This window comes from Talaromyces amestolkiae, assembly GCF_001896365.1.
Source record: "Talaromyces amestolkiae strain CIB chromosome Unknown scaffold4.1, whole genome shotgun sequence".
Taxonomy (NCBI): Eukaryota; Fungi; Ascomycota; class Eurotiomycetes; order Eurotiales; family Trichocomaceae; genus Talaromyces; species Talaromyces amestolkiae.
In genome coordinates, this window is record NW_024468040.1 from 321,983 (window position 1) to 347,503 (window position 25,521).

The 25,521-nt window shown below is 46.0% G+C and overlaps 5 protein-coding genes across 5 annotated transcripts; 2 read left to right on the forward strand and 3 right to left on the reverse strand.

The window, feature by feature from the left end:
• Positions 1-241: 241 nt before the first annotated feature.
• Positions 242-5,040, reverse strand: BHQ10_002707 (uncharacterized protein; the record flags this gene model as incomplete). Its single annotated transcript, XM_040874883.1, has 3 exons — positions 242-1,487; positions 1,574-4,616; positions 4,674-5,040. 3 exons carry the CDS (start codon positions 5,038-5,040, stop codon positions 242-244), a joined length of 4,656 nt encoding a protein of 1,551 aa, XP_040731212.1.
• Positions 5,041-5,880: 840 nt separating this feature from the next.
• BHQ10_002708 (uncharacterized protein) lies at positions 5,881-7,458 on the forward strand (the record flags this gene model as incomplete). The annotated part of the gene is made up of 4 exons (XM_040874884.1): positions 5,881-6,173; positions 6,238-6,438; positions 6,494-7,249; positions 7,305-7,458. 4 exons carry the CDS (start codon positions 5,881-5,883, stop codon positions 7,456-7,458), a joined length of 1,404 nt encoding a protein of 467 aa, XP_040731213.1.
• A 947-nt stretch (positions 7,459-8,405) lies between these two features.
• On the forward strand, positions 8,406-14,838 carry BHQ10_002709 (uncharacterized protein; the record flags this gene model as incomplete). The annotated part of the gene is made up of 5 exons (XM_040874885.1): positions 8,406-13,450; positions 13,508-13,569; positions 13,630-14,118; positions 14,190-14,308; positions 14,365-14,838. 5 exons carry the CDS (start codon positions 8,406-8,408, stop codon positions 14,836-14,838), a joined length of 6,189 nt encoding a protein of 2,062 aa, XP_040731214.1.
• Positions 14,839-15,488: 650 nt separating this feature from the next.
• BHQ10_002710 (uncharacterized protein) lies at positions 15,489-18,124 on the reverse strand (the record flags this gene model as incomplete). Its single annotated transcript, XM_040874887.1, has 4 exons — positions 15,489-16,398; positions 16,461-17,128; positions 17,183-18,039; positions 18,100-18,124. The coding sequence occupies 4 exons, from the start codon at positions 18,122-18,124 to the stop codon at positions 15,489-15,491; spliced, it is 2,460 nt and encodes an 819-aa protein (XP_040731215.1).
• Positions 18,125-21,867: 3,743 nt separating this feature from the next.
• BHQ10_002711 (uncharacterized protein) lies at positions 21,868-23,012 on the reverse strand (the record flags this gene model as incomplete). The annotated part of the gene is made up of 2 exons (XM_040874888.1): positions 21,868-22,374; positions 22,440-23,012. The coding sequence occupies 2 exons, from the start codon at positions 23,010-23,012 to the stop codon at positions 21,868-21,870; spliced, it is 1,080 nt and encodes a 359-aa protein (XP_040731216.1).
• Between the last annotated feature and the right edge of the window lie 2,509 nt (positions 23,013-25,521).

The following is a 25,521-nucleotide window of genomic DNA, read 5'->3' on the forward strand; positions in this document are numbered from 1 at the left end:
TCGGAATTTTGGAATAAAAACCTAAAAGGATTGCGAGTGACAGATGAAGATAAAAAATTAGTAACACCATGACATTCTTAAGCTACTCAACGCACGCAAGCTAGGTCTATCCTATATAATATACTACGTCGACTTGAAACACTTATCTCAAAGCAGTATCACAACTTAACGCCAGTTCCTTATAGATAAATGTTCAATTCAGCCTGTTCCTTCCCATTGAAAGAGTAATAGTGGTGCCTCTTCAAGCAGTGATAAAATACTCGCTCATTTCTGAATCCCAGAAAGCACGGGCACGAGGATCAAGAAGGACTGCTTGCTCGTTATCCTTCCAGGGAGACTCCTTCTTGGGTTTGAAGAGAGACTTGGTCATGAGCGCTCGAATGAACGCCAACTCAGCCTTTTGCACCCTTGATTGTACGGTGTCTCTATATTGCTGATATTCGGCCTCTGTCATAGTAGCGAATATAAATTTTGGAGAAATTCCAATCGCGAGGACTCCCTTTTGACCAAAGCCAAATGAGGTCAGCATGAAAGCCTTGAGTCCCGAAGTTTGAATTGTCTTGGACGGATATATGAGATGCTCAAATGGCTGCAAAGCAATCTCGATATTGTCCGCATTTCTATTCCCAGGTACTATGCCAGTCTGTAACACTTGCATTCCACCATTGAACATCCAGGCCCCGGCTGCGCCCTTGGGATGACCGGTGAGCCATTTCTGAGAAATTGTTAAAAGTGGATTGCCGGCTGTTCTTCCTAGCTTGATCATCTGCTGGTTGATTACATTGGCTTCGTTTTTGTCGTTTGCTTTTGTTGACGTTCCATGAAGCGATGCGACACCGATGTCATCTACCGTCAAACCCCAGACCGCGAGCGCAGCACGAATAGGAGCGATCTGAGGATTCTGTTGTCGAAAACTCGATCCCCACATGTTGCGAGCGTCTGAAAGTTTACGATCTCTGAGTCGATCCAGCAATTGTAGCATTTCGTCTATATCATCTTCCGGCATCGTTTTAATAAGCTGCAGCTGGCGAGCTCGCCAGGAATCAATCTCCTGAATGGCTTCGTTCAATCTTTCGCGACGGTACTCAAGATTCAATAAGGGAGATTCTGCTGCATCGGGAGCTTCGCGAGCGGCAGTCAGGATACCCTGGCCAGGTGCTGGAATAGATCGACCAATGCGATCGCTAGCCATCTGTGTATGGGCGACGATGGCGTAGATCGGGAGCCCCATCTTCAGCGCCATTTCAGCTGTTGTAATGATTTGCACGCCACAACCGGCAGCCTCCATGAACCCGTTGCGAGTAGTTGTACTTGGACGGCACATTTCGCTAGGAGCCCGGCCCTGGAGAACCTCCTCATCGGTATTTACTGTAGCTTTCATCTGGCCAAATTCATATGAAGCTTCTTCGCGGAAGTCATCGGTACCACCAACTAAAGCCATTTTTGACTTGCCAAGCAAGATGGACTCGCATCCACTATCCAGTGATCTGAAATTGTTAGCGACTTTGTAACTAATGGATTACACACAGATGACTGTAATGAGTATCGCAAGAAAAGGAGAGGGAATACTCACTCGATAGCGGTGGCGCACGCTCCGGAATTGGTTTTGATAGGACCAGTGGATGATAGAAGCAATAGGTTAACCCATGCACCCATTGTGTTCAAAAAGGTCTCCTGAAAGACGTCGCTGTTGGCTGCGTGCTCCATATATCTCTCTCGGTACATCTTGCGCAGCGCTGAAACACCCCCTGCACCTGTACCAATGCAGTTGGCAAGCTCTGACACATGCATATGAGAATAGATCTCATAGGGGTCTTCAATCCCTGCACTGTACATAGCCTCACTGACACAGCAGAGAACATACAATGTAACTGGATCGACTTGAGAGATGATGTCCTCCGGGATGCCATATGTTGCTGCATTCCATCCGGTTGGGAGTAGACCAGCAACTTTACGATCAAAAGAGACGGCCTTTGGAATCAATAACCTAGCGCCCTTCTTGACTTTGACCTGATAATCTTCTGAATTCGGTATTGGTGTGATGGAAACCTTGTCACCATGTTGCAGTTGAAAGGCTTCTGCAGTCGCCTTGGATGCTTCAAATGTGGGTAGATCCTTATCCATAACAACTTCATGAAGAAACTCCTTTTCGTCAGGATTATAGCCGTCCAAAATTTCTGGTTCAATTTGCCTAATTCCAGTGTGTTCAAGGACGTACTTGCCATATCTAGAGGCAACCTCGATATCAGGGACCGGCTCTTTTGTCTTAGAATCCACCCAACCAACGTAATGCGAGCCCTTGATTTGGCCGTCGTAGTGTTCTACTAGGCCCATGATCCAAGCTATCTCAAGCATCCCGCCTGCCGTAAATTCCCCACCATGCTCCATTTCCCATCTGGTTCGAGAGCTTCCCCATGGGCCCAATTCGGAGAAACCGACGACGACAACGGTTTTTTGGAGATCGACCATTCCTTGGAGGTTTGGCAGGCCGCTTGTAGTTGTTTGGAAATCAGACAGCACTGGGTAGCCAACTTGAAGATTTACGCGGCGTGTCTGCAGAGATATAGTTTTCTTGCTGGATGAATGCTGCGAATTTTGTCCTCTGCAAAGAGCGTCTAGACGGCCATCTTCTTCGTTCAGTGCTTGCTGAAGCCTGCTGCGATTGGACAATTGCTGACGAATCCCGGAAATCAACTCTTTGAAATTTTGAACAGCAGAGAGATTCCCACTCAAATCAGCAAGAACCGGTTCATTTTCCATTGCAGCCATGATATCAGGATGTATTAGACCTAGAATGCTGAATGCCATCTCCGCCGGGCTGAACGTGAGGGCATTTTCCGCCTCAATGGATTGAGCAAGAACATTGTTGGTATTCATCAGTCCGGTGCCACGCGTCCAGCCGATGACTGCTCCGCATATGGTAAGATAATCGGACCAGCTTTCAGAATGGAAGCGATTAAATAGAGTTTCCAATCCTAGCTTAGACTCTGAATATAAACCGTCTCCACCAAAGGTACCATGATTCGGGGAAAGTGGAAGAATAACTGCGGTTGGACGCGTGTTATAACTTCTCTTCTGTTTTTGCTGCTTGATGTGTCCTAGAATTCGAAGGAGATTTGTCAGCATTAACCGGTGGCTAAGCTCTGATTTTGCGTCTATTCCATCTAGTTGCCCTGTCTCGCCAATAGCGGCAAATGGAATAATCACGTCGAGATCTCCATCCTTGGTCTCGTAGATGTGATTGACAAGCGCTTCACAATCTTGTTTGCTAGCCTGGTTGAAGGGTAGCACAGTGAGCTTGCTMCCCTTCGAGCCGTGGGCCTTGTACATTTCGTTGAAGAACTTTGTAGTGGAAGCAGGTGGCGTGCGGCTCGTAGTGACGAAAACTTCGGCGCCCCCTTCTAGTAGTCCCCGAACAATATCAGAGGCAATCGAACCGGGTCCAGCGCCGGTTACAAGGACAGTATTTCCTGAAAATGATAAACCACTGGTCTCGCCAGTCATCAGATGGTTCATGAAATTGTCTGTCCATTCACTGCTGTATTTCCATTCTGTTCCAACTTGCTGCTTCAGCTGGATGACGGGCTTTCGTAGTCCACCAGACGTACTACCAGTCAGGCCATAGTTGATAATATCAACAAAACTGCAGCCTTGACCCAACATGTTTCTGGGTAGCTCCTCATAGATAATTTTGCCACTTTCGTTAATCCTGGTTCGAGGGCCTTGTGCCGGCTTGCTATATATGAATACCGGCGACCGTGTTTGAAGAGAAGGCTTGTTCGGTCTCAAATCTTTCAATAAGTTATGGTTTTTTGGAAACTGGGTTAAGATGTCGTCACACGTTGGTGTCCATCGATTGAGAATCATACGGACTCTATCTTTGAAATCGCCGGAATCAAGCCGCCCGATCTGAAGCTCTTGCTTCAGTGCAATCAAATCCACTCGCACCCAGTTCCACCATGAGTCATATACACGGATCTTGTTTGTGTCAAAAATTGGTTTCGTTCCGGCATACAAATCATCGCCGAACTCGGAAGTCCAGTGACCAAGCGTCTCTAGAAGTGTGTCGTCTGAGTCTTTGCCACAGTTTGTGGTCTCGTCGCCATCACGTCGCTTTATGAGATTGCCAATAACCTCATAGATTTCTTCTAAAGCGACTTGATGCTCTCTTTGTGCTGCTTCCAGGGCTTTGGCATCTACGAGAGGTGCTTGTGCAACCGATGGGCCAGCCGATCCGGAAGTCAAAGAGAAATTCGCAAATGCGGCGTAGCGTTGAACAACCTGGTCGAAAAACTCCTTCGCAGCGTCAACGCTCGTTAATCGAGAGGATGGCTCGAGTGTGATGGAGTATGAAATAGCAGTATCCTGTCTTTGGGGACCGAGGCCCCAGCGCGAGCTCAGATATTGTCTGATTGCCTGCTGGTTAAAAGAAGCAGGCATTCTAGATGAAATAAGTTTAGAAATCAAACTGGAAACCTGTTTGCCAGGTCGTCCCTTGAAACCACCTGCTAATGCAGCACCAAGGGCAGCAAGTGGCATATCCTCGGAGCCATCGGGCAGGCTGCCCAATTCGCTACCAAGATCGCCCACAATTTCGTTCTGTAGAGTCGATTTTCCTGCATGAATCTATCAGTACCTTAGACTGTATAATTGTCAAATATCGTTCGACCTACCTCCCGAAAGTTCCTGAATTGATTTCGAAATCGGAATTTGGTCGAATTGTTTCCGCAATTTCTGTGCAACCACGGCAAGGATTATATCAGTAGCAGTCATGGGGATATCGTCGACTGTACCTGCTGCCATAATAGTAGGAGATCCAGTATCTACGCGTTGACTGGTCTCAACCACCATGCTGGGAGCGGGACTCTTAGCAGGCGGTACTGTTTTCTCAGGTGATGCCGCGGCGCTGGTACCGGTCTCTGGTTGGGCGTCGTCATATTCGTAAAAAATCTCTTTGTGGCTATCACTAGACGAGAGAAATTGTCTCGTGACGGTGTGAGACTCGGCATGCTGTTCCATTGCTGCTTGTTTCTTGGCCATATTGGCCAGAACCCGACTGGGTCCGACCTCGACATAACGCTCGATAATAGGAGTTTCATGTAGAAACGTTTTTTGCGTCTCTATCCTGTATGGAATTTAACTTATTTTCTTCACCTCCGTAAGGGGCGCAAGAATAGAAAAAACATACCATCGGACAGGGGACGCCAACTGATGACTGTTCACTTGTGCATTAGCATCGAACCTCTTTCACTTTATCAACCTTTCGTTTGTACTCACGATAGTAATTCAATTAACAATTTATGAGTTAAGTGTTGTTTTTGGGCTCCTGACCGACCCTCTGTCGGGCGTACTAGTTCTCGCTTCATAATTGCTCAACATATGGATCTGGTGCTTCGTACGATGGAATAAACTCAGCAGGATTCTTTATCTTTGATTATAGGCACACAGAGAGTCATAAGTCACAATCCAGGTCTCCTTTTGATTGTATACAACTTTGACCCTATGAAAAATGTAGGTTACTACTAGAACTGGCTTTCGGCGCCGTCGAACCGATACTTTCGGCCCCTACCGTGACGCGTCCGAGCAGGCAAATCCACCCGACAAGGCATCCTATTTTGACTTATTTTGTATGCACGCTAAGTCTGAGTCTTCCGATGTCCCCGTTCCACCTAGTCTTCCTTATTCGGCCCATGGAATTCATGTCCGACAAGGGGATCTAGTCCCTCGCGGCAACGTGCGTTAGGGCTAAATGTATTTATATATACATCATCCGGTGGATTACAATGTTTCTACACCCAAAGCATAACGACAGATTTGATTGTATGTTCTCGTTTCGCTAAAAGTCGCACTACTCGATCAATTCCCACCGAGGCCTTCACAATGTCACCAGCCGCCATTATTAGTAGCGATGACACGGTCAAAAGCGTCGATGCTAAAACTTCGACTAAGACCGCAGTTGCATCAATTTCGAGGAACTTTCTGCATGTGATTGATGAGCGTACTGGACAGTATTACCAGATTCCAGTCCGCCACAATGCCATCAATGCCAGCGAGTTCAAAAAGATCAAAGCCCCAGACACTGAATACTACGCTGACCAGAATGAAAATGGAATCCGAGTCCTTGATCCTGGATTCACAAACACCGCTGTGGTGGAAAGTAAAGTCACTTATGTGTTCGTAACATCATTCTGATACATGCGGAACAAAATTGAAAACTTGTACTTACGAGCTTTCTAGTGATGGCAAAAGAGGCAAGATCCAATACAGGGGCTATGACCTCGCGGATATCGTCGCCAACGGCAAGAAGTTTATCGACACTGCTCACCTTATGGTGTTCGGATTTTGGCCTTCGGCTGAAGAAGGAGCAGGCTTCCAGCGCAAGCTTTTCGATGCAATGCATATTGATCAATGTGTCTTTGATACCATCCATGCTTTTCCGTAAGTGTCCCGTCATGAATGACTTTGTGATATAGAAAACCCTGACATATGTAAGACCGACTGCTTCTACGACCCTGATGTTGACGGCTGGGTTGGCGGCTGTGCAAGCTACCCAAATGGATAAGATTCCCGCTCACATGGCTAAAAACCTCTATCTTGGAAATCCGACACTGGTAGAGGAGCAAATCATTCGATTAATGGGCGTTCTACCCATCGTCAGCGCGGTCGCTTATTGTCATCATACCGGCCGTGCTTTCAAATCGCCGAGATCCGACCTGACTTACATTGAAAACTTCTTGTATATGTGTGGCCATGTGCTGGAAGAAACAGGGCTCCCTAACCCCCGCTATGTGGAAAATTTCGAGAGACTCTGGTCTCTCGTTGCCGATCACGAGATGACTTGCTCTACCGCAGCCTTTCTGTTGACTGCTAGCTCCTTACCTGACCCTATCAGTTGTATTATTTCGGGTATCGGGGCATCATACGGTCCTCTTCATGGCGGTGCTATTGAGTTTGCCTACAAGGATATGGCCGACATTGGAAGCGTGGCCAATTGCCAAACCAAGATTGATCGTGTGAAATCTGGCAAAGAACGCCTGTTCGGATATGGACATCGAGTCTACAAAGTTACTGATCCGCGTTCCACACACATTCAAGCTGTTTTGGACACACTGAAAGAAGAAATTGATAACGACCCCTTGTTGAAGGTTGCTTTCGAGCTGAACAGAATCGCACAAGAAGATGAATACTTTGTTTCCCGCGGCTTGAAGCCCAACGCTGATTTGTTCGCAGCTTTCACTTATGGAGCAATGTGAGTTTTATCGCACGATATATGCACTGTACCTAACTAACAACTTCTTTCACAGGGGCTTCCCTCCGGACTTTATCCTCACCATTTCAACTATATCCAGAACTCAAGGTCTGATGGCACATTGGAAAGAGGCTATGTCTGGAAAGCCACTTATCTGGCGCCCAACACAGATCTACACGGGCAAGCTCGATCAGAAAATGGGCGAGTAATTGAGAAGTCAGCTTTGGACTAAACCTAGGTAGTGGCTGTTGAAGTATTGAAATATATTCCGCTGTAAGATCGTACCGTATATAGCTTTCTGGAAGTCTTGATTTTATAAAATTCAAATCATGGAAATTGATACAATTATCTTCGCTACTATATCAAAGTTATCATAATAAGTTACGTGTATTATCTAAGACCATATTCTATTTGAAAGAGGGCTAAGTGACGTCTTTCACAAGTCAATAAGTAGGTATACAGGCGGGGATAGATCTCTGTTCCAGGATTATAAACCGCTGAGGCAGGATCCTCGCATCGCATTAGCCTTTAACCATGGTCAAAAGCGTGCTGCTTAGCTACTGTCTTATACACTACACACTTTCTAATTGGGTATCTAGAATTAGAGCTGCCATGTCTCACATATACCCAGTCTTGCCGATATGTACAATTTTTCCGAACACGCTAGCGATGACTGTCTGAGGCTCGCCCGGTGATCCGGGACTTGGGGCTGTTGGCGCCGTCGTTGGGTACCGCGTTGACATTCCGAGCCCCGATCAAATCCCGCCCCAGCCCCGAGTTAAATTCAAGGTTGAAATGTACTTAGCGCGTCTTTCGGTACACACGCTCTAGACTCGCAGTAAAAATGGCTTCTGCATTATCACGACCGACCACGCAGCTCGGCGGTTCACTGGCTTTCCCCCGGAATGAGTTCTCATCCATACTATCAGCGTCGGCTTATGTTTCCTGATACAAGGGAGCAAGAAATGGCCGGGCTTGAAGTTACCGGCAGCGCTCAGCAGCCTCATGTTGTGCCTAGATAGATACGCCGCGTCCGCCATCTTCTTCATCTCAGTTCTCTGTCATCGATGTTCTTTCCAGGCTTCGACATGCCTGAGAAGTAAATTTTATCGCTTAAAAAGAAGGCAGAGGCAATTGAATGTATCCAATCGTCAAGATGGAGCATTTTAGTCCCAGCACGACACCTGATACAATTCAGAGCTCTGCATCCACCCCCTCAATGACCTACATCACTCCCTCGACGGATGTGGAAGATGACCCGTTCTGCCCTCGGGTTACGTTCTCGGTCGTTTACAAGAATCTCAAATACTCGACATCATTATCAAGCAACCATACCATTGATTTGTTTCAGCACAAAGATGTTTTCCTTTCGTCATTAGAGGAATCCAGTGACAAACCCAAAGAAGCTCTAGACACAATAGAGAGTCTTCTGATTCGCTTTTTTCGATTTCTGTTAGACCGCCAGGTCCCGACTACACAAATTCTGCCGTTGGTTGTTGCCTTTCGCAGAGACTTTCTGCTTTCAAACGATATCCACTCGTTGATTGCTTCTTTACAAGAACCAATAGAAGTCCAGCGGGATTTGCTTTGCACGTACTACACAACGATTCTACGATGTAATCTACCACCAGATACACATATACGGGAGAGCGCCCTCTTAGAAGCCGCGAAAAAAGGAAATGTTAAGCTAATGGCTATTTTCGGAGGCCAAGGGGCATCAAATCCTCGGTGCTTTCGGGATCTTCAAGACTTATACAACACATACGGCCCCCTCTTGGACGACCTAATCAGTACAGTCGACAACGCACTCTACGAACTCTGTGTCGTCCCTGAAACTCGTGATTTCTTTCGGGGCCGCGAGATACGCTTGCTCTCGTGGCTGAAAAATCCACAGCGTTTGCCGGATGAGCAGTTTCTTGCAACTGCGGCAGTCAGCTTTGCAATTCATGGAATTACTGCTCTAGCACACTGGTGCGTTACCTGCAAAGTCCTCGGGAAGCATCCTGGGGCTTTGCGTTCTCTTCTAGATGGAACAAGTGGACATTCCCAAGGCATTATCGTGGCTGTCGCCATTTCAGCATCTAATTCGTGGTCATCATTCTATCAAAACGCTGTTACAGTTGCAAAACTGTTGTTTTGGACGGGTTATGAGAGTCATCAAGCGGCTCCACGTCTAGCTCTTACCTCCACAATAGTTCATGACGTCGAAAATCGTGGCGAGGGCCAACCAAGTCACATGCTGCACGTGTCTGGGCTTTCAAGCAAACATGTCATTTCGCTGGTTGAAAAATGCAACCAGGATTTGCCGCTTGAGAAAAGGGTTTATCTGGGTTTATCCAATTCAAGATCTAGTTTCACAATTGCCGGTCCGGCATCATCTCTGGTTCGATTTAGTGGGCTTGTTCATGATATTGGAGTGGACAGAGGAGTGGATCAATCTCGCATCCCATTCGACAAAAGAAAGCCTGAAGTCGAGACGCAATTTCTCCCCATCAGCTCGCCTTTTCATACCCCCTATCTCGCGACGACCGCGCAGATTATCAAGAGTCGACTTTCCGATGAAGCTTTTAATTCAGAACAGCTTGCAATTCCTGTCTACAATACTCGAGACGGATCGAATATGGCGGCAGTAACTGCCGGGGAGAATCTCTTACCATTACTCATCGATGCTGTCACCATTCACCATGTTGATTGGCCGTCGGTGCTGAACGCTGCCAGCTACACACATGCATTGGTCTTCAGCAAGGGCCTTAGTGATATGGTTGCCAGCAACACCGATGGGAAAGGCGTGCAGGTCGTATCTGCTACAGAGCTGACAACCACCAATGCGCGCTTCGGATCTAAATCTAGTATCTTCAGCCTCAGTCTCTCTGAATCATTCCTCTACCCTCAAAGCTGGGAGAACCAATTTCGGCCGCGACTTTCAAGGTCCTCAAATGGATCTATCCAAATCGAGACCAAGATGAGCAAAGTATTGTGCGCACCACCGCTGATGGTAGCCGGAATGACCCCAACTACGGTGCCCTCCGACTTTGTTACAGCGATCATGAACGCAGGCTACCATGCGGAGCTTGCCGCCGGGGGTTATTTCAGTGCGGAAACCATGTCCAAGGCTATTGAAACTCTTTCGACTAATGTACAGCCTGGCATGGGTATTACCTGCAACTTGATATATGCCAGCCCGCAGTCCATGGCCTGGCAGATCGCTTTGGTTCGTCGCCTTGCTCGCAATCAACGACCCATAGACGGACTCACGATCGGAGCTGGAGTCCCTAGTCTAGACGTTGCAACAGAGTACATTACCTCCCTTGGTTTGAGGCATATTTCTTTCAAGCCTGGATCAGAAGATGCAATTGAAAAAGTCCTGGAAATCGCAAAGGCTCACCCGGATTTCCCCATCATAATTCAGTGGACCGGAGGCCGAGGTGGCGGTCACCATTCCTTCGAGGACTTCCATTCTCCAATTTTACGACTTTACGGAAAGATCCGTCGCTACCCAAATGTCATTCTCGTCGCCGGCAGTGGCTTTGGCGATGCTACTGGGTCTTACCCTTACCTAACAGGCTCCTGGTCGGTGGAATACGGTTATCCAGCAATGCCATTTGACGGAATCCTTTTGGGAAGCCGAGTAATGGTCGCTAAAGAAGCACATACCTCGCAAACAGTCAAGCAACTAATTTGCAATACTCCTGGAACTCACGAGAGCAACTGGACCAAGTCCTACAGTGGACCTATTGGAGGAATTGTGACGGTACAGTCTGAAATGGGACAACCGATTCACAAGATTGCGACGAGAGGCGTCCTTTTCTGGAAGGAAATGGATGACAAAATTTTCAGTCTTCCGCGAGCTAAACAACTAGATGCCATTAAGGTTCGCAAAGACTACATCATAGGGAAACTGAACAAGGACTTTGCAAAGCCATGGTTCTGCCGCAATTCGAACGGAGACAACGTTGAACTGTCGGACATGACGTACTTGGAAGTTCTCTCTCGTTTGATCAGCCTAATGTATCTTCCGACGAAGAGCCGATGGATTGATCCATCGTACCAAGTTCTAGTGCATGACGTCGCAGTTCGCATCTTAGAGCGCCTGGACGCCGATTGTGAGATTGATGACTCGTGCAAACCAGACCAACTTGAAAAACTCTTCCTCCAGAAATGTCCCCAATCAAAGACTTCAATAATCCACCCAGAAGATCTCTCGTGGTTTTTAGAGCGTTGCAGACGCCGAGGGCAGAAACCTGTTAATTTTGTCCCAGTGTTGGACGAGAATCTGGCTACCTGGATGAAGAAGGACTCATTATGGCAGTCGGAGAATATTGAAGCGGTCATTGACCAAGATCCCGGCCGAGTCTGCGTCTTACAAGGACCTGTTGCTGTCAAATTTTCGCAGCGAGTCGACGAACCTGTAGCTGATATCCTCAATGGTATCAAGAATTCCTGGATTGAGATGCTTACCGATGGGTTCTACAGAGACGAAGATGTTCCACTTCAACGTCCTACCTGGAAGCCCAATTTTCTACCCAGCATCCAGTTCAACATCGAAGTCATTGAGCATGATCACGCTGTCACGGTGCAAGCGATTCGAGGTAGGGCCCTTCCTACACGAAAGGAATTCCTTCATTATCTTGCCAGCAAAACCCATGGATGGATGAGGGCCATACTACTTAGTGATTTAGTGCTACAAGGCCAGGCTAAGCGGTCGAATTTTCTACGAGACTGTTTTCAACTTGACGAGGATAAAATAGTGGAAATCGACAAAATCAATGGGAAGATGCTTCTTAAGAAATCTATCGACGGCAGCAAGCATCAAAGGATGTTGGCCGAAATATCCAGTCCAGATGGCCTCTCCATTGCTGCTCAGATTTCACATTACAGCCCTGGTAGGGACACTCCTACTGTGCTTCATCTGAAGTTTCGTTATGATCCACAGAATTCTTTGTACCCACTCACCGAGGATATGCGAGATCGAAACATGCAGATAAAATCTTTCTACAGTCGCTTATGGCTCSGATCTGAGATAGAAAGCAGTTCCTTCGGTGGTGTCCATTCCACGTTTGGTGGTTATCGCACGGTGCTGTCCAAAGAGGTTCTCAGTGGTTGGATCTCGTCCGTTGGCTTATCACACTCCAATGATCGTCTTGTATCGCCGAACAGTGAGCTGTTCCCACTTAATGCAACCATCATACCGGCATGGGAGGCTTTAGTGCAACCTCTTATGGTCCCGGAGATTGACGGCGATCTCTTAAGATTGGTGCATTTATCGATCGAATTCGAGCTGTTTTCGGGATCTAAGCCATTGTGCGTTGGACAGACTGTGGAGATCAACTCCCATATCAAGTCCATTACAATTGACGATAAAGGCAAGACTATCGCAGTGCGTGCGGTTATTTCTCGAGACGGCCTTCCTACGGTGGCTATCATCTCCAAATTTTTGATTCAGGGCTCTTTCTCCAATTATAAGGACACCTTCCAGGACAATACGGAACCGGACATGATCTTAAGCGTATCGTCACCCATAGATGACACGATTCTCCGGACCAGACCTTGGTTTCAGCTAGATGATGAGACGATAGACCTAGTCGGCAAAACTCTTTGTTTCAGATTGAGCTCGTTCTGTACCTGGAAAGCGCAGAACGTGTTTGATGTCTTGCGGGTAACTGGTGATGTCTATGTCCAAGATCGTCGTGATAGGCTCCGAAGAATTGGCTCAGTCGATTTCGACGCGACCAATGCCTCCGGAAATCCTGTCGTTGATTTCTTGACTCGCAAAGGGAAGCCAGCGATTGAGCGACATGAACTTGAAAAGCCCGGGTGGAATGGCCCTTCAACTCGCACAATCAAAATGCCCTACGACAATGAGGTTTACTCCCGAGTCTCCAAGGACTGTAACCCGATCCATGTATCACCAATCTTCTCAAGTATCGCCAGTCTACCAGGGACTATTGTCCATGGTATGTACACTTCGGCTGTGACCAGCGCGATTTTAGACCATGTCGTCAATGATTTCAATCACCTCCGCACACGACGTTACACAGTCTCATTTGTCGATATGGTGCTCCCAGGGGAAGAAGTAGAGCTTAAGTGTTCTCACGTTGCAATGCTTCAGGGACGATTGATCCTCCGGATCCAAGCCTTTAAGGCTGGCACAGGGGACAAGGTCTTGGAAGGAGAGGCAGAGCTAGAGCAGGTACCGACAGCGTATGTATTTACGGGCCAAGGTAGTCAAGCACCTGGAATGGGTATGGAACTTTACAGGTCCAGTCCCGTGGCGAAGAAGATATGGGATGACATTGATCAATACCTGTTGGAGAATTATGGTCAGTTCAGTCGCTAATCTTTATTGCAGTTTATTTCGTTGGTGCTAATGAGAAGTCTAGGATGGTCTATTCTCAAGATGGTCCAAGAGAATCCGAAACGGCTCACCATATACTTCTCTGGAAAGAGAGGACGCGCAATTCGCGATCGATACCTATCCATGACTATATCCTCCATTGGACCAGATGGGCGAATTATCAGCACGCCGTTACTGAAAGGTATCACTCCCAACACGCGATCTTTCACCTTTGAAGACTCCAAGGGCCTTCTCTACGCTACGCAATTCGCACAGCCAGCCATCGCTGTCCTCGAAAAGGCAACTTTTGAAGATATGCGAGCAAATGGCTTGATTCAGGAGGGTGCCTTATTTGCCGGTCACTCGCTGGGTGAATTTGGCGCTCTCGCATGTCAAGTCGAATTTCTCCCGTTCCAACAACAGATTGATATCGCATTCTATCGTGGATTGACCATGCACAACGCCGTCAAACGCGATAGCACGGGTGCGACTGATTTTTCAATGGTTGCTGTCAATCCTGGTAGAGTAAAGAAGCGTAAGTCTCTTCCCCTATAAGTCACCAATTACAAATCAGGTTTCAGAAGACTAAACAATTGTTGTCTCTAGCATCCTTTGACGAGGTGGCTTTACGCCGACTCGTTGATATTATCGCTACCGAAAGCGGGAAACTACTTGAGATAGTCAATTTCAATGTCGAGGGTGAACAGTATGTCTGTGCTGGCCACGTGAGTTAACCCCCCATGTTTTGATAATAAGACCTGGTTGAGCTCATCCTTCAAAGAATGCAAATCTTTATGCCCTAGCCCAGATTCTCAACGAAGTCTCGCGCATGCCAACAGAGCAGGTAGCAATCTGGTCGCGTGAAAATGTTTCTGTCCGAGGTAGCCAACAACAAAATGAAACATATAGCCCACAAACCGCCGCCATAAACACTTTGATCAAAGACGCAATTCAATCTGCTCACGCACTGCCGAAACCAATCATACTTTCTCGGGGTCAAGCCACCATTCCACTGCAGGGTATTGACGTTCCCTTTCACTCCGCGCAACTCCGATCTGGAGTCGCTGCTTGGCGCAAGTTTCTTCTGAGTCGCATTCAGCCTGAAGACATCCAGCCGAATGACTTGCTCGACCGATTCGTGCCAAATGTCATGGGTCGCCCGTTTTCATTAGATCGAGAATATATTGCGGAGGCAATGCGGGTGATGGGAAGTGAGACACTGCAGGCGGTGTTGAATGAAGGTGTTGTTCACTGATAGTACTGATATCCTTCCTTGGAGGCTGTATCTTTTTTCTTTGACATATTTATGCTTAGAATATATATTGGCGTAATTCGCTTTGCTTAGAAATAAATCTATGATCATTATAAGAGTAAGAATGTCTCGTAGAGCTACAAAGATAGCAAATGATGTAAAACAGCAGAACACAGGTTCCCAGAGCAATAGCTATACCATTCAATACAGTACATTGTTTGCTAAACTATCTATGGTCACTCTCTCCAAGTTCATCTTGTAAATCCCTCGTAACATTTAATAGCTATGTTAAAAACTCTTCTTAAAGGGCTTGCTTTAGGGGTTGCTCGATTTAACAATGCACCACGCACGTATAACTCTAGGAACAGCTATAGATATCTTCTTATGATTGGGACTTGTTGAATTCTATGTCATCCCCTTCATTAGCGATGAAAACGCTTGCTCCGATACGGATTGAGATAAGTAAGATTTGGAATGATGTTCTAGACACAAAATCTACAATTTCTATCATAAAAATAACTTGTATGTGTATATGTAAAACGCCTTATCAATGTGCCCAAAAGTTTACCCGTCTATCCACGCCGTCTGTCACTGCGCCTCCTGTATCGTCGTCCTTGTTGTGGTCATACGTGTATTCGTCGATTCGAAATAGTCTAGCGTACTTCTTTCTGAGCAATTTGTAATAACCAGTTCGAAATATCATCAGACATATAATGATTTGGTATATCATGGTCTTCGTGCTGCAGGAAATTGTCGCAGTCGAGAAAGTTGGTGATGGAATTTGTGTTGCATAGATCTGCCGGAGGGTCGTCTGAGTAAGTGTAGAACATCATGGGAGTGGTTGCTGCTATTGTCGCTCCTGTAGTTGTTGGGAATTGCGTTATAGGATAGTTTGGCGTTGCTGCTGTGCCTAAGGACAAAGCGGGAATGGAATCAGTGACTAGGGAGAGCTCTTCAGTGCTGCTACTTCCAGACTGAATATTCGATGCGCTGGAGAGCCCGGGGGGTTCATTGTGCTGATGGTGTAGTCGTTGTTGTTGTCGTTGCTGCTGCGGCTGCTGATTTATGATATAAGGATGATGACCTAGGTTGTTCAAGTCTTCGGTAGTTGATATTGCACCAGAATTGTTCCTATCTTGTAGGCCCGTTGAATAATCCTTCTCAACCGGAAAGTCAGACAGATTTGAATAATCCGCTTGACCACTGTCTACCAATGATAGCTTCATTTTCTTCGGAAGTGACTGATTGGGTAGCGAGGATGAAGGCAAACCTTCTGAGAACCTTTTCCGTGATAAACCCGGATGATGTAGTTCGGATGAGGGAGGGGTAGCTGATACTTCGAAGAGAATTCTCCGACAGGCTTTTGCAATTTCCAAACACCATGAGATACCCATAAATGTTTTACCAGTGCTGCAAATTGTGATATTCGGGTCAACCAGAATCTTATAGGCATCGCGTACACCCTCCATAAGATCTAAATCTTCAAGCATATGGATACTCGGGTTCTCGAAGAATCGCATGCAAATTGAATGACCGGCAATCAGAGGGTAACTGCGGAGTATCCTATAGATTCTTAAAAACAGAACAAAAGAGCTAGAGAGATATTGTGTGGTCTTAGAACTTACCTGCACAGTAAAGCCAATGAACCTTCTGTTGGTGTTTGATTGACCACTCTGTTGATGATCTTCAATGCAGCCCTAGCATTTTCCAATTCAATTTCTTTGCTGTTGGCCGTATCCGACCGGCTGTGAATCAACACCTGGGCAATGTGATAAGCGTATTCCAGCTCAATTTGCCAATTATCCTCAACGAGTCGATTGACATTGCTACTGTCGCTATCATGATCGGTTAAATTCGCAGGAAAGAGTTGCAAGGTGCGTGAATGCCATTTTTGAGCCAACTTGTCAAGCCGCGCAATTTGGCTCTCACGATACGAAGAACCCTTACGCGCCGCCCGCGCTGAATAGAGAGATATGTATGTTTCCTCCCAGATGGTGGTAATATATATATGCATCATCCAACTTTGCTGGCCCAGACTGATTGTTCCACCCTCAGGAGCCAAGGGCAGGTCCGAGTGGTAAAAGTAAAGATCGAAAGGCAGGCCATTGACGCTGGTACGTTGTTTGTCCATGACGAAAAGCGTCCAATACAGTGTCCTCCACTCTTCAAAGTTAGGGTGATCTACTTTTGACATCGGGGATTGTTCAGAATCCATGGCCTTAAAAAGATCACAGGCCATATGGCAGATCATGTCAAAGACGCAGCTTTCGTGATATTCTCGGGCGACCAATGCCTGTAGCAAATAATTTCTTAGTCTTCTATCTAATCATCACGGAGGAAGGCTTACCAAAGTAGCTAAGGCTTGTAAATTGACATGACGGGGTTGAAGGAAGAACTTCAAATGTTGCAACGCCCTGAATGAATTAGCCAGGAAAGCAGGGAGTAATTCCTCATTCATTCCCTTGGAATACGATTTATCCAGTCGAGCCAATCGAGCCCGTAATCCCGAAGATAGCACGATAATATTGTTGAAACACAAATTATATGCCTCATCGGTTTTGGAGTCCGGACCGGAACTATACTGCTCCTTGATTGCTTCGCGTAAGCGCGACTCGTTAAAGATGGGCGTCACGGCGTTAAATTTGTCGAGGAACAATTGCAAGGATGTGTCAAGGATTGATTGCGGTGGTAGGGACACAAATTGCCCGCCAGGAAGCAGACTCACTGCGCTCGCATCATCAAAGGTGGGGAACGTGTCGTATATTGTCTTCAATTCGGAAAGGGCCGATGGAGGAGCATTTGATAACATTGGGCAGGTTGAGACATTGTTAGTATCACCAGACGTCGAGTCCGGCGATGGTTTGCGGGATCGATTGCCCTGTAAAAGGTTATGGACCGCCTGTCGCACTTTCTCGAGGAGGGCACGATTGCCAATAGAAGTTCCCGATATCGTCTGGGGTTCTTGTTCCGGTCCAGATTTGTGGAGCTCAGCATGGCGACTCCAATAGTCCTGCCCGTCTAAGGCGCTCGAGAAAATCAAGTCTATATCATCTGCATCGTTACACAGAGCTTCTGGGGTCGACGGCGAGCTCTCCGACCTCAATCGCGGATTTGACGCATCCGAGGAACTTCTTTGAGGAGTGGGAATCTGTCCGACAAGACTGAGGATCGTGCTGTCGATTGAGTCTAGCCGAGCTGCAAGACCTGAAACCGCTTCGACCCTGCATTACGACCCTTGCTGTTAGTTCAATCACAGCTTCTTACTTTTTAGTCCAAGCAAGTCAAGCATACAATTGTTTCACCGGATTGACGCGCTTTCCACGAGTTGGAAATTCGCACAGTACACCAGCTTTTTCGCAACTAGAGCATTGAGGCAGTTGTCTGTCGCACCGAACCTTACGATTGCGACACTGATCACATGCAGACGGGGCTGGAGGATCGTCAGACTCGTGGGATCTCATTCCCCCGCTTTGATTATTGTTTTGCTGTAGACCCATAGCCTTATAGGATCGACAAGAGTAGCGGAACCTCGAATCAAAGGAGGAAAAACTTAAAAGATCTCCAATCTTTTTCTACAGCTACATGTTGTGCGACAATGGTAGTTATATTCCAATCGGTTGCTAATAATTACTTACCTGGAACATTCTCTAATCCTTCCAACAGCCCTGGTACGCCTTTTACTTACTATGATGGGCTGATTGTTGGGACCGAGTCAAGGATCAGGACCAACTGTGCGCCTCTTTTGCTAACTATTCCATTAGTGATAAGAAGTAGCCATAGTGCTGACGGTATCGTTCAGCTTCATGTCAGAACCAACACTTCGAAGCTTCTTCGGGGAAAGTTCTTCAGAGCGCGCCATGTTGTTTTCAGACCCTGGAATCCCTTGGCTGCAAGATAGGCTTTTTTAGTGGTAATTTTGTATCTGCAATAGTTCGTAATTTTGGCGTAAATTCGTAGTGCACCACGTGTAGGAAGTACGAGATACTCATGACACTAGCCCTAACGAATTGATTCCTTTTTATGGTAATCTGGATGTTGAAAAACCGCGTTACGGACAGCATTTGCCTATTGTAGAGCTCAAAGGTTGAAATCCAACTTTGAATCATAGACGATACGGTATTAGGCGGAAATTAGCCTGGTCTTAGTACGAAAGAATTCACCGAGTACTTCGTATCTTTTCCAGCCCCATTGCGATTTAGCGAATTTACGAATGTGTCAAGCAATGATCGTAATAATTGGCAAATCGAAAGCCATAATTTCATACCATGACATACGCCCTAAGTACCCTGAGGAATTGGAGGCTCAACGACAATTTTGAACTGGTATACTCCTTAAAATCGTAATTCACGTCCTCTAGTAACTGAAGACCAAAATTACCATTAGGATTTGGAGGGCACAGGAGCTTCTGATTAGACTTGTTATTAAACGCCAGTAATGCGCACTCTATTTGGTCATATTCTTGATGGTGAAAGAGATATTGTATTTTCTATATTTGACACCTGTAGTAAACTGGGATTCTTTGAGTGTACAGTTAGCACACGTAGTATGAGGTGGTAAATGTGTTCTGTTATTGGCGGAGTACCGAAATCAAGATTGAAGGAGAACGTGGCCTGAGCAGCCAGTGAAATCTAGGAATCTTGAAAATCCAACTAGAAAGAGAATTACCATAACGTTCATAGTGTGTCAGCCACACAATATGTTGGACTAATCAAAGTCGCGCAGTGACCATCTGTCTATACGAAGCTAAATTAACTGTTAGACTAGCCTGACTCAGACTGATGGGCCTAAAAGGAAGCTAGCCCAACCGTATACTATGTACAAGGAGCTGTTCAGGAAATAAACTTTGTGGAAACTCCTGTTCCATTCGTAGAAGAGATGGCTGACAACTTCAAAGTCATACCTTATTCCTGATGCTAGATCTCGTATGACTCTCATTCCCTTGTTTAAAATGACCAGCCTAGTTCACGTCTTTCCCGTTATAACCAGCCAATTGCATGGCGTATGCATAGCTGACATGCCAAATACGAAGAGAGCTAAGAAGGGCATAGTTTACGCTGTCATACAAGTTAGTAAGTTGATATCTCCTCTGCTAAGTCTCCACAACTGTAAATCAGATCCACACCTCTTCAAAGCTTATTTACGTATTGTATGTACCTTGAACCACGTAGTCACTAGCTGATTCAGCTACAATTGCGGTATGTGCTGTACTCCGGAGGTTTTACCTTATCTTAGTACTGTAACTAAGTGTCCCAGCCACTCATGCGAACTCTTGCATTAATACATGCGGAGCATCGCGCAATCATACGACTTTTTCTCGTGGTGAAACTGCCTTGTTCCTGAATGTAAATAGCCCCAGATCTCGACTGCGCTCAGACACTTAAGGCCGGCCCAATGCCGACATGGCTTGATGCTTCATGTAGGTATGCAAAAGAACTTGCAAGCGTTTCGGGTACGAAGCAAATGCTATTATCCCTTGAGTCACGATTCTGTGACAGTTGGATACAGGCAATCACAGAATGAAGAGAGATAATACGGATTTAAAGCTACATTCTGCTCTCTAGAATATCGCAATTGACCTTGACACGCATCGGCACTGGGTTCGATGTCTCTCCCGATTTCATTGGCTCGGAGATTTACTTCTAGGTGGTCCTTTATTGCTATCGTAGCCTAAATACCTAGTACATTTTATCTGACCCCTCACATTGGTATTGATTAATTGATAGGCGATAACGACTAGAGTCGATAGTGGGGCGTTCAGCCTTGAAAAGAGTCACATCTCTCAACCATGGATGGCTGACCAATGTTAAAATAACTATTACAAACGATTATTCCTGACCTTGCTGGTACGTACAAAATTAAGTCCATAAGAAAAGAGTTTACTGAGGATCAGTTGACGGTGCTCCTTAATTTGGGCCGGCATGAACTCGGGAAAAAAGCTTGCTCCCGCTGGCTGAGATAGACGAGTCTAGTGAGCACGTTGCAAGGTGAACAAAAAACCTCTGGGGCTAGATCTTCGAATGTTGGTAGCTATGATATCCGTTTTTGGTAGTCCGCAACGTGGCGTCCATAGCTTAAAGCGTTGATTGGCGTCTTTTGTGGCACAATCCAACCTTCTTTTCCCTTGCATTAATTTACGACAAAGCCACTCTCATGCTTGATTATCCCTGGCTATTTGAGCCGATGTCTCAAGGGATATAGACCCAGACTCCGGAGGTTCTGCAGCTCCACCCTGTCAACAGAACACATGGACGAGAACCATAACACAGACCCATAACCATGCACTGGGATCATAATCCTTTCTTCATAATCAGCTTTTTGATACCTTGGTCCAGAGCTAGTACTGCCGCTACTAGTACCAAGAGATATCAAAGCGCCATCTATGCCAACTAGAAGAAAGTAGGCTGTTCTCATCTCCAAACAGTACCCAAAATGAGAGAACTATTGTCTACTTTTCTCTGGTATGGTATGTCTCGTATTGCTCGGAGCTCCCGGAGCTCGGCACAGAACACCTGTTTGCTGATAGATTGTTTCATTTTGCCCCCAATAACATCTTAATAATAGGCTGTGTCCTTTCAACCTAATAATATCCGTCGAAAGGACACAGGAAATGTTATGGAGATGTCCATAGCGGGACCTCATATCGTGGTGTTTCCTCTCCGATCCCGGCTTTCAATCGCGTTTTCGACTGGAATTGTACAAGAAACCCCTGTTGCCGTAGCGCTTGATTGATGGAAAGGATAGCTGATCGTAGCAATTATAGCATAAGATGCTGAAGATAAGTGCAAACCTCTTAAAAGCTTTATTCCTTGATAAATTAATGTACATAATTTTGATGAGAGCAATATTTACGAATTAACAGTCATAGAATAGATTTAGGTAGGGAAGGATATAAAGGGTCCTTATAGAAGTCTAAAAAAACCTAAAGCTATTTTTCTAATTGAAGGTCAACACAAACACAAAGAAAAAAACATTCTCCCAATTTCCGACACGGAACTAATCTCATCTCAAAAATCCTTCAAACACTCGAATTATTTATCCGCGGTCTGCAAACTCATTCGAGTGTTGAACAGCCTCCGATGGTGTTGAGGGTGCCTTCGTTTCCAATTCTCTCTCGGTTTCGGTCTCAGCGTCATATTGATTTTTCTTTGAGTGGAAGAAATTGAAGTCTGCATCAGCCCAAGTCCCTTTGAAGGCGACACCGGGATGAAGAGCAGTCAAGCACAATGATGCTATCGCAATCATTGCGCCCTCGAGGACCATGAAAGTAGCCTGGTTGTTGGCGAGAGATCCGTGGAAACCACCAGACAATTCGGCCACACGAAAGGCGGAGCGGATTAAAATCGTCAAAGTAGCAAGAGCAAGACCGCCGAGGAAGAATGTAAAGATAGAACTTTCAAAAACCTCTTTGCGGGTTGTATCCCACTGAAAAGGGCTGCGCCAAACACGATACGCAAAGTCGCCGCAAAGAACTATGAAAAGCACCAGAGAAAAGACCTGGAAGGAGAGACCACCGATCATGATATGAATACCCAATTGAGTCTATTCACACAGGTCCTGGAATTAGCTTGTTTCGTTGATTGGAATAATGTATTCAAGGCACTTACGGTGGTATAGTCTGTGGCGATTGATGCAATGGCACCGCCAATCGCCTGCAGAAGGAGAGAGATAAAGTCGCAGGTACAGAAGACAATAGTGTAGAACCGGGGCTTGAAGCGACTCAGATTCTCACCATATACCACAATGATGCGAGCGAGGCAAAGATAGATGCAGGCAGAAAGAAAGGCCGGGGCGATTGTCAGGCACACAAGATAAATCAGAAAATTGTTCTTGTCGAACGGACTCTGGTTGATCATAATTCGGCCTGCATATCCAACGATCTCCAGGGCCAAACCGAATATAGCCGCAACAAGGAAACCCCAGGTCTTGTACCTAATACCAAGACCGAATTGTACCAGAGCACACACGCCGAATAGAGCGGCCAGGAAGGCATTCGCGCCCAGATTCGGGATATAGTCAAAGTGTGCCAGGGTGAGATCGCAGGTTGATAGAGTGCAGAGAATATCGTTGTTCAAGCACAAGGTAACGTTTCCGTAGCATTGCCCATCATGTTCAGAAGTTAGGTTCGTGCCAGGCCAGAAAGGTGTCATGACACCTGCCTCGCTGAGATCGATAGACATGGTGATTCGTAAGCTATAATTCAAGAGATTCCAGGTAGTAAATGAAGCTTGAAAGAATGCTTTGAGTAGTCTTGAACTGTCAATTGGTTCGTCGACAACACTTTAGATCATGAAATGTGCAATATTGGCGACTTTCAGATCTATATATGTCACAATTGATGCAGTCCCTATTACAGAGAGTATTATTTGACAAACTACTAGGCAGCCGAATTGTTCAAGGTTAAAGAAGAAATAGAAATGAAGTTTTACTCATGCGGACTTCGGATGACCTGGCCGAGCTTGGTGACGCGTCACGATAAGACAATACGAAGGAATATGTCTTCCTTAATATTACAGTTCGATCATTCGATCGTTTACATCCAATCAAAGATCAAAATTCTGATCTCCAACCTTTGCATTGGAAACACAGCCCTGTATCGCGAAGAATACAAAGGCTGAATCGGAAGCGCCTAACTAAAACGACTTAGTTTACGCGCTTTACTGATACATACTACTCTAAACGTACGTACAGGTATAGAAGATTCTCGCTAACCATTTCGAGCCTGCAAGACAATATCCTATCTAGGTATAACTTACGCTAACGAGATTTACGAACAACAAAGAATCCGATGTGGGTAACTTTGCACAAAGAACCTTATTCAATGGGGCTGGATGATCTGTTTTAGATACCTACGCTAACCTAACGCATGAGACGGGTCACGGAAGGCTGAGGCTGACTGTTACATCTTAAATAGGGATAGTTTACGCGCTTCTGAATATGATTGAGAATCTGTCCATTTGAGGGATAAATCACGCGAATTGGATTGCGACCCTGACGAACAAGAGTGCGGCCGGTCTGCTGTCTACTATCGGCGGAGTGAGAGTTTTGGTAGAAATTTGATTTCATATCTAGTGAAATCCTACCTAGGACCTACATGTAATAATCAAAGCCTTCCGTCGCCTACTTAGGTATCGAGCGATGATTCATGGAAGACACCCAAGATCTGGATATCCAAAATATTCCATTCAAGTTTCACCAAGACTATCGAATGATACTGAAGATCATTCAGAAATCGACTGAATAAGGCTTTCTGAAATGGCTTCCCAGCGGTTAATCATCTCATATGTTTTGGATTGGGTTATTCTCATGTAAGCAGAAATGTTGATGCCAATTGAACGGATCTTTAACGAATTTTTTATATTGCAGAGTATTTGTTGCTATTGCCGGCAGCTTCTCCGCCGTTAGTCCGTCCAAACGACCGTTCAGCTTGTCGGATCCGTCAATATCGCTTCCGTATAAAAAGGATACAATTTCAATCGCGCTTGCAGCAGTTGTGTGCGGTGTTATCCCAGCAGCAATCATTGCCTTGGTATGTTGCTCAATAGCTGTTTGGGCAGTACGACGTGTAGACGCGCGCCAGCGTGGTCAAGTTCTGAGGCGTGAGCTGTGGGAATGGCTAACAGGTTGGCTGGGCCTCGGATTCTCCTTTGTCACGGCTTTTTTCTTTGCTCAGGCTGTCAAGAACCTGGTTGGAAAACCTCGACCGGACTTTCTGGCTCGGTGCAATCCAGACTCGGCCAATGAATCTCACTTTTCTTTGGAGCAATATGATCCTGCAGGTTCAGTCCTAGTTGATTGGCAGATCTGTCAGGCCAAAGATGGCAGTGGTGTTGGCATCTCAGAATTCAATGATGGCTTTCGCAGTTTTCCCAGCGGTCATACCTGCAGCAAGTTTCCCTTCCCCAGAAGCTAAATAGCTAGGGAGTTATGTGATAGATGCTAACCCTTCAACTTTCGTGCTAGTTGCCTTCGCAGGTCTTCTTTACCTAAGTCTTTGGATAGCGATGAAACTCTCAGTGGGAATTCCGATCCTCTATACTGATAGGACTCTACATACTTCCAAAGATCCTTCACTTCAGCGCAGAGGCATACATGATGAAGCATCTTCACTGCGTCGACAGAATGCCGCTCCTCCTCTTTATCTACTTACTCTCGTTCTCATTCCATTTGCCGTCGCTATATACATTTCGACGACGCGATATCAGGATGGAAAACACCACGGTTTCGACGTGATTTTCAGCGCAATCATAGGGACAATCTCTGGATACTTCGGATTCAGGTTGTATCACTTACCACTGGGTCAGAGTGCTGGGCGATCATGGGGCCCGCGGGGTCAAGACCGAGCTTTTGGAATCAAAATAGGGGTTTTGAGCTATGCAGAACCCGTGGAGGACGGCATGCGTAGGGATGACATCGAAATTGGAAACGTCAGTCTCTAGGTCAATATCAAAGAAGATTCGACAAGGAAGTAAACTCCCACAGAAGAAAGAGAGATGGAGTTTAGCATGATACGCCTGTGGGTGAATGGGATTATTTCTCTAGGCATATCGCATCTATGTTGACCTTGCAGCATAGTGCTTCACATTTTGTATAATAACTGGTCATAGCAATTACATTCTTAAATAATTAATAATTAAATTCATTCGACTGCTAACTCCTACTAAACGCAAGATTTTATATCAGATGTTA